A 9,323-nucleotide genomic window follows, 5' to 3' on the forward strand; every position below is an offset into this window, starting at 1 on the left:
GCGCTCAGCACTGACTTCTCCACTCTGTTAAATTACGGGGGGAAGCCCTGGGCTGCCTCCTAACATCTCAGCCGGCTTCCTCTCCCCCCCAGGGCTTAGAGTAAGGGCGGTGCAAGAAAGTCAGGGAAAGAAAGAAGCAACGAACGGTGGAAGGTGGGGACCCCGGTGACACAGCAGATGGCGTCTGTTTCACTCTTCTAGGCCATTTGCAGCAGGGGTGTCACACAGCCAAACATCCTCTTGGCCTTTCTCATGTCAAGGCCTGTGGAAGTCCCACGTCCCAATGGCATCTGTCCGCCTCCTCTATCTGATGGTGATCTTGCCTTTTCACTCAGTTGTAGTACTTTTAATCCATCAGAGTTCAGTGCATTTTGTATTATTGCTATAATAAGTCTATGAGGCCCCTTGGACAAGAAGTAGCTCACTCTTGTTTTGTATTTTCTGGAACTGTGCTAAGCACGTTGTAAGTGACTTGTCTAAGGGTCCAGGGCACCAAGTTGGGCTCTAAACTTTCCCTTATGTTGCAGGGGATAATAGTATATGATGACAGATCTACTCAAGGAACTGAATGACAATTTAATGAGATAAGGGATTTGCAAAAATATAATAGCGTATACAATAAGCTGTTCTATGTATCTACATATGCGTGTGTGTGTGTGTGTGTGTGTGTGTGTGTTGTGTGTGTGTTTCTTTGGGTCCAGGTGCACTGGTGCACAACTCTCCTCCCAGCAGCTTGGCTGGCTGAGCCACAATCACTTGAATCCAGGAGTTTGAGCTCAGCCTGGGCAACACTGCAAGCCCTCATCTCCAAAAAAAAAAAAAAAAAGGTGTTTCTTTGAAGTCAGACTTGCAACCGAGCGGCTCTCCTAAGTTTTCCAGTCTCCCCTTCCTGACCGTCACAGGAGCTTTCGCCACAGCAGTGAGCTCAGCTGCTTCTCTGTACAAGATCACCATGGGGCCCAGGATCCTTGCTGGGAAATCCCGGCCCGCAGCAGGCAGTGAGCAGGTGGTTGTGGAACTTGGTGGGCGGACCAGAGGGAGGACTGAGGTGGGGAAAGAATTTTTTAGGTATTTTTCTTAAAGTGTTAAGAAGTAGAGAATCCCATTCTCTTCCTGCTGTTGCAAATACAACGGAATAGATGGTAAAGGACACTCAGCCCTCACTCTACTGTACAGCCGGGAGAACGGGAGACAGGGAGCGGAGCAGCACGGGAGCCAGGGCAGGCGTGCGGGGTCCCTGGGCGGGCAGCAGCCTCACGAGGTGCAGAGCCGCACCGCTCTTTCCACTAGAGCCGATGGGAGGACAGCCAGTAGACACTCTGCTGCTAGCAACAGCATTTGTTGATTTTAAGAAATTGCTTCCTGCTTTTAATTACTCTGTTCGGATTATCTTTCCACAGATTTGAAGCAGCTTACAGACAAATTTAATATAAAAGTTAAAAACAGTCAATTCTCTTTACATACAAGTGCCAAGTCCTCACAATGAATATAATCATTATGTCCTGCTAACATGTACGAATAAGAATTAAAAAATAAAACAGCCAGGCATGGTGGTGCACACCAGTAGTCCCAGCACTCGAGAGGCTGAGGCAGGAGGGTTGCCTTGAATGCAAGGCCATCCTGGGCTCTGTAGTGAGTTCAAGGCCAGTCTGAACAGCAGAGTGAATTAGGAGACTGTTTCAAAAACCAGCAACAAGAAACTTATTTAAAAACAATACATAGTCAAGAAGATTGGGGCAAAGAAAAACTTTCAGGCGGGATTGTGAGAACACAGAGTGAGCCTGCTCTGCAGAAACGCTCCCTGCAGTTCTGTCAGTGCAGCTACAGGCTCTGTGCCTCCCGGCAGCCAAGAGAGAGAACAAAATACAATTAATTTTGAGAATTTTGGAGCTCACTTAATAATACAAAACTAATGGAGAAATCTACTGCTTATTTCTTTAAGGCTTAGACTTCCGAAGATCTTTCCCTGCATTTTTCAAAAGAGCATACAGTATGTATAAAAACACATCAACAATTACCATACACTAGCTATCACTTACTGAACCTTTAAATATGTGCCAGACACTGTTTTATCTGCTTAGCATGCAGTAACTCACCAGGTTGCCTTCATTCTCAGGGAGTAGGTTCTTTATCATCCTCACTTTACACACAAAACACTGAGCCTTTTTCTAAGCTGTACATCTACCGAGAGCTGTCGCAGTCTCAGTCCACAGCCTGTGGTGACTTCACCCACCCCAAACCTCACCTCACCCACCCAAGTCAGTGAGTAGGAGAGGCATTCCCTAGGGCCACCTCTCAGTACAGGACGCTGGTGTGCCCTTGCTGTGCATGACCCTGAGAACAGCTCTGCGGTGGCCTGTCACAATCAGTAAATGGTCAGGGCTCTTTGATTCTCTGAATGGACATTAGGGAATAAATCTAAACTAGTAGAGCCTGATTAGACAGCGTGTCTCGTGGGAAGGGCTCCACACTCTCTTGTACAAGAGCGACCTGATAGGAACCGGGGAAGGAAAAGTCCCCGATTATAGCTTCTGTTCAAGAGTTGAAATCCACAAATTTTATAATAACGAGCAGAGATGATTCATATTTATTGTACAAGATTTGGATGTGGTTGGTTTTTATGTCTTTCATCACATATCCTTCAGTGAGCCCAAATTTCATAATGGAATTACATATGAGCAGCACAAAACAATGTAATTATGTTCTAATTTTATTTACTCACAAATAAAATTATGGCTTAAGCCTGCTAAGTAACTTTCAGTGGCACTGGCTAGTGAAGAAAATGTTCCTCCTGCTTAACTAGTTTATAGAAGATACCTGTTTAAGAAGCCTTTGTTTCTTTGAACTAAAAGTGTAGGCAGGCTGTCACCGAGCATTAGGTGAGCCCTTCTTAACACCGCTCTCTTCTTGCTGGCCACCCGTATTGATGGAAGAAAAAGAAATATAAAGCCAGGAGTTGGGCTTAGCACCCTAGATCAGCCAGTTTAGAAATATCGCATCTCCGAGCAGTTCCTGCTGTGTTCACACAAAACCCAGCTGGCTGGGACGGCCCAGTCGAAAGCCGAGCGAGTAGCCCGGGGCTCGGCTGAATCAAGTGAATCAAGGCGGGTAGGGAATTCTCCAGAAAGGAGGTGGAGGGCGAGAGTGGAGAAACAGCCCGGAGCGCCGCACTCCTGTGAAGAGGCAGCAGGGTGGGAGCGCAGGCGCTGTTCTCAGAGAAAGGGGGCTGCTCACGGATGCGGCCACACCCGGGGCTCTCTCAGGCTCAGCGAAGCATGCGGTTGCCGTCCGCGGAGGCAGGAGAAGGGAAGGGCGTGAGGGAGACCTGCCTGCCTGAGCTGCGGCCCTGGGAGGCGGCCTGAACCCCCAGGGGCATCCCGGGGCTGGGACGCAAATGAACCCGAGTGGGAGTTGAACCTCCTGGAGCTAACGAGGTGGCGCTGTCCTGCCCGTGATACAAGTTAGTTTTCCAAACAGACTTCCCCGGCTGAGCAGGAGAGAAGGACAGGCTTGTCTCTCCCAAGAAACGTGCCACTTCCCAGGCTGACCGAGGAGAGTGAGAAAGAGCTTCGCAGCCCCAACTGAGTTCAGCAGAGATCTCCATTTCTGCCTTTTGTCTTTTATTTTATGCGGTTGGCTTTGCTTCTCCACAGAGGCACAGGCTTTGTTGGACACTCGGGCTGCAAGCTGTCGGTTTCTAAGGTACACGCCCAAAGCTTTCTGGGAAAAGAGAGAGCCTTGGGGGCTGATGTCCAAGTCTTGGGAGGTCGTGTGGTGCCACAGAAGAGACCCCACGGAGAAGACACCACGTCCCCGAGCGTCCGTTCTTCCTGGGTAGGAAGAGGTATGTAAGTACTGTGGGATTTTGAGGCTGCAAAGAAAACACGAAACAACACAAAGAAAGGAGCAGTTCACCACCACAAACAGTCCTGGTGCTGTCACCTTCATCCTGCTGAGAAGCCCCGAGAGGAGGAACAGACCTCAGAGAGAAAGTGGGAGATTTTTCCTTTACTCGGCAATGCCTAATATGGAGATGAAGAAGACAAGAATATTTTTATTTATGTAATATATTTACAATACTTTGAATGCATTTAAACAGTATCTTCTAGTAGAACACTGATAGCAAAGCCAACTGCATAGAATAAAAGACAAAAAATAGAAATGGAGATAGCTACTTAATTCAACTGGGGCTGAGAAATGCTTAATAATTGAGTATAAAGCTTAGTTTTGGGCTTCCTAGCAGCTAATGTAACAAGGGAAACGTGAACTTTTTTACATGAACATTTCATGTGGCACTCATGGTCAAACAGGATGGACGATGTGTGTCCCTCAAAGAGAAGTGTGTGTCCAGGAGAGGCGGAGTGCAATGAGAATACGGTAAACAATGTGCTTTTTCAATACAAGTGAATTCCACAGGTTTTTAAGTCTTCTAGACATGGCTTACACAGAGCCCTTTCTTATTTTTGAAAAAATATTTGCTAATGAAATCTGGTGGAACGTTTGAGGGTGGCAGCTTCATGGAGATCCGACTCCATGTACCGATTCAGCTCTGGAAAACAGGTCCATTGCGTTTGTGGATGTGTTCATTGGAGCAAAGACTTGGAATTCTTTAATAGCTCTCAAAGGACTGGAAGGGTGAGCTGTGCCTCAAAGGGTTCATTTTAAGAAGAAATGAAGGTAAAGAGATAGGAAGGAAGCAGGGAAAGAAGGAAAGGAAGAGAGAAGGAAGAAAAAAGAGAGGAGGAAAGAATCAAGAACAGAAAGGCAGTTCTATAAAAGGTTCGCTAAGGCCAAGAGCCAGTTATGTGTGAAAATGAGCAAATACATCAGCAACGATCTAGATCTAGCACACCCTGGACTGCACCGTTACCCCGTGTATAGACTTTGTGGCCATTCCTACGTCTTAATTCTGGCTTTCACAATTACTAATTGCAGAATTACTGGGGTTTTTATGCCACTTTGGTTTGTAGCCTCTCAAATGGGAATTTAAAAAGTAATATTTTTATAATTTAAAGAAATAAATGTTCTTTACACAAAATGCAACAAAGAGAAAGGCACGAAGAAAACCACAATCTCGTCATTCTGTCAAAAGCCGTGGTTAACAGCTTCATTTTGGAGTAACAGTCGATGTCACGCTGTACAAAGCTGTCCTCTCATTCAGCGTTACACCGTGAGCCTTTCATGAAGCCCCTTGAGTGCAACAGCGCTAACTCTAATATATGAACTTTAACCCTGGACCTAACATCCCCAAACCGCCTGGGATATGCCTTTCGTTGAGCAGTTGTTTTGTTTTCCTTTACAAAATTGTTCAACTCTAGCATGCACATATTTATTCACGTGGCTCCCTATTCCAGTGATTTCCTCAGGATATCTTCTTCAATTCGCATGTGAAACTTCTTCTAGGATATTGCTGACTTTCCACCTACACAAGTGCCCCAAAGTGTGAGAGTGCCGACACGAAGATTATCGTTTCTGTTTGGAAGTGCCAGTGGCCCTCTAACCCTCACCCAGGACAGCTTCGCTGTTCACGTCAGCGCAAGGCTGTGTATCGCCTGGCACTGGCCTGCATCCTGGGCATCGGCACGGGTCAAATGAAGCCAGCCATGTCCTCCTCCAGCCTCAAGTTTGTGGACAGAAACAAGCGCATGCGGGAGAAAACACTTCTTGGCAGAGTCCCCGGCTCCCTCGTGATTAATCCATGAGGATCAAGTGTCCAGGTGGAGACGGGGAGGCCTGTGTTCCTGCCTCTGTCTCTGGCAGCGAACTTCAGTCCTCAGGAGCTCTTAGAAATCTTCAGGCTGTCCTGGTACTGCCGTCTGCATTCCAGCCCTGCTGCCTGGGCTGGGCTGGGCTGAAGCCCTGTTACTAGGTCATAGCCCCAAGGCAGAGGCTTTGGAAAGGGAAGGACAGGAGGGGAGGGGAGGAGACGGGAGGAGACAGAGGGAGAGCTTTAAGAGCAAAGCCAGAGCGGGCAGGGAGTCAGATTTACAGGGTTTTATTTGTTGGACTTGAAAACACAGCAAATATGTCAGGGAAAAAATTGCAGATCGGGAGGAATACCAGGTTGCTTTATTCTATGTGACGGAAGGCAACAGTGTCTTTACTTGATTGATGTGATGTCTCTTCAGACGTGAGTGTCGCAAAGCGAGCCAGAGTATGTTCTAGGCAGGGGTGATCCTGTTAACTGGGGGTGCTGGATGCAAAGTCCTACTTACCTGCCTATTGTGTGTGAAGTGCTTCCTGAACTGAGTGTTCACCACCCCACCCCCCAACCCGGAAGCGGAAGCTGTGTCCCCAGGGTGATGGGAGCTCGATGGTATTAAGCTGTGGGCCTGGGAAGTGCGCAGGTTAGCTGAGGCCATAAGCATGCATGCAGGTGTCAGCATGGCTTCGCCTGTCTTCCATGGGAGGAGGCTTCCACGTGTTGTCTCAGGTCATATTCTTGGTCATTCACCCGAGGTAAAGAAATACCTAGGTGCTCCAAAGACTGTGCTCCTGCCATTGAGGCAGGGATCAAGGAAGTAAACAGGCTGTGTTTTGGAGAATGGTATACCGTGGTTTAAGATTTCAGTGATGTTTTGAAGAGGTATTCGTACACACATTTATAGCAACATTATCTACAATAGCCAAGAAAGTAGAAATAGCTCATTGTCCTCATTTTAATGAATGGGTAAAAATGTGTAACAATAATGTGGAATATTATTCAGTGATAAAAATAATGTAATATTGACATATGTTTCAACATGGGTGGATCTTGACTTTAATTTAAAAAATAATTTGACTGTGCCCAGTGAAATACACTGGACACAGTATGACGAATACCACCTATATGAAGTACATAGAACAAGCAAATTCATAGACAGGGGACTACGGGGTGGGAGGGAAGGATAAGGAGGAGTTTCTGCATTGTGGGTTCAGAAGTTTTGTTGAGGATAAAAAGAGGTGACAGTTATATAATACTGTGAAAGTAGTTAATGCCCTTGAATTATACACATAGGAATGTGTAAGTGATAGTTATGTTACATATATTTTATAACAATAAAAAAGATGTGAGCTGGGGGTGGTGGCATATGCCTGTAATCCCACACTTGGGAGGCTGAGGCAGGAGGATTGCTGCAAGTGTGAGGCCAGGGTGGGATACACAGTGAGTTCAAGGCTAGCCTGAACTGCATAGAGAGACACTATCTCAAAAAACAAAACAGAACATAAATAAATAAATAAATAGCAACAAGGAGGCTTTGAGGGGTCAGCTATGGCGGGCTGAGCACACAGCAGAGGTGTTACGGAGCTGAGCTGCGGTTTAGGTGGGATGGAGGGTCCACTGGAGCTGAGGACATGGAGGATGCTGAGGCCAGGGTAGAGTGGAGTGTCCAGCAGAAGCGTCTGGTCCTCCAGTCCTGGCCACTGTCTCTCCAGTGCCCGAGCCAGTGCCCGGGCTCTTCATCCCGAGCATGTGTCGCCAAGCTGGAATGACCACGTTCCCTTCTCCAAGTGCCTGAGGTGCAGGCGCTGATGTTCCCTGCCTTCCTCCTCATGTACCTAGTCAGTGCCAGTGGGAATGTGCCCATTTTCCTTGTGTCTGGGTCACACGAGTCTCCACACCCTCATGTACTTCTTCCTGGCCAACCTGGTGGTCCTGGAGATCTACCCGCCCACCTGTAGATCCGCTGCGCAGCAGGTGGCACAAGGCCTTCTCCACCTGCTCCCCCCACCTGACCATGGTCCTGGCCCAGCCTCACCCACCTGTGTCCCAGCTCCCGCTCCTCTCCCGACAGGGGCAGGTAGTGTCCGTGGTCTGTGCGGTCATCACCCTGGGCCGAGCCCCTTCCTCGGAACAGAGAGCCTTCGGGTGCTTTGAGAAGGGTGGCGAGGCTCCTCTGCTCCAGACGCAGCAAGCACTCTTGTGCTGCTCCGCGCTGCGGGAGAGCTGACGTCTGCAGCGGGAGGAGAGGCGGCTTTGCGCTGTTAGCCTTCCTGGGTACGGTCCTGCCCTACACGGAAATGCATTGTCACGGAGGAACGACGCAGGCACACGCTGCACTGGGCTCTTTCACTTCCCCTCTCCTCTCCTTCCTCCCGTCTCTCCCATGCCCGGTTCCTTCCGTCAGTTTATTGATCCTTGTGCTGTTTTTCAGTCTCACACTCACTAATTTCCAGTCTGATGTTTCTCATTTCTCTCCTGCTACTTTCAGATTTGGGTCGTTCTTGTCTCCTCCAGCCGGTCGAGCTGCTTTTCACAAGTCACTTTCCTTTTCTCATCTCAGGTTCCCCACTCTCCAGAACGGAGATGAGAACGCCTCAGTTTTTAAGTTCTGGGTGGTCATGAGCACGAAGACACACCGAGTGACCACGCTTTGTGACTTTTACGGAAAGATGAGCGAACGTTAGCACCTCCCCAGCCATCACATGCAGCGCCTGCGTCCGACCCTGGCCCTACCTGCGTACGCTGCCTAGGCTGTCAGCAACCCCCAGCACCGCACATCTGGGGAGGGGCAGTGAAACCGGTGCTGAGATGCAAGTCAAGCCGGGAACATCCCAACCACGCCCTCATGATCCCTGCAAGTTAAAAAAAAATTATTATTGTTATTATTTGGTACCAGGAATCTAACGCAGCACCTCGCGCTTGCCAGGCGGCGCTTATGCTGCTGAGCTATCTCCCCAGTGCCCCCGCCCAAAATGATTAATCTTTCACTCTAGTTTCTTTTCCAGGGACCAAAACGCTGGGGAAAGATTTGCACTTTATGTTTTGGTAATTTCCGTTTTCTGACCTTCATACTGGGAGCTAACCTACCTTCATCTCACTCTCTAGTCTGCGTCCTCTCTCTCTCTTTCTCTCTCTCCTTTTCTGTCACTCCCTACTGATGGGAGACTTGCTTTGTTACTTGCTCTCTCTGGGGCTCGGGCTAGGAGAGGGGGAATGCGGACTCAAATCTGAACTCACGCAGAGCAACGCTAGTCTGCGGAGAGAAACGCTGGACCCACCGAGGCGGAAGGGGCTCGTAACGTGGCTTTTAACGGGCCAGCGATCGTTTACCTGGTGACCATCGGCCTCACGGAAGTGGTGTGGGAACGCGGACATTTACGACCTTTTTATAAGGCCGGGACACTCCCTCCTCCACCAGGACTGTCTAGTGACTATTTACTCAGCAGCACTCAAAGAGGCAGTAAACAGCCATCTATGACGTCCGCAACGGACTGTGCAGCTAGTACCGGCAACTGGCACAGGACGCGGAGGGGCAGAGGGCGCCCCCGCCCTGAAGGAAACGCCCGCGGGCCTCGAGCGCGCACCCCGACCGCGGAGCGGCCCGGCCGCCCGCCCGACT

General features: G+C 49.0%; 1 protein-coding gene across 1 annotated transcript; it reads right to left on the minus strand.

Annotated features, from left to right (window-relative positions):
* Positions 1-2,692: 2,692 nt before the first annotated feature.
* On the minus strand, positions 2,693-9,079 carry LOC106146997. Its single transcript, XM_013506410.1, has 3 exons — positions 8,942-9,079; positions 7,744-7,991; positions 2,693-3,871 (listed from the first exon to the last, which is right to left on the minus strand). Exons 1-3 carry the CDS (start codon positions 9,077-9,079, stop codon positions 3,427-3,429), a joined length of 831 nt encoding a protein of 276 aa, XP_013361864.1. The 3' UTR covers positions 2,693-3,426.
* Between the last annotated feature and the right edge of the window lie 244 nt (positions 9,080-9,323).

This window comes from Chinchilla lanigera, unplaced genomic scaffold (genome assembly GCF_000276665.1).
Source record: "Chinchilla lanigera isolate Chin_1 unplaced genomic scaffold, ChiLan1.0 scaffold00110, whole genome shotgun sequence".
Taxonomy (NCBI): domain Eukaryota; kingdom Metazoa; phylum Chordata; class Mammalia; order Rodentia; family Chinchillidae; genus Chinchilla; species Chinchilla lanigera.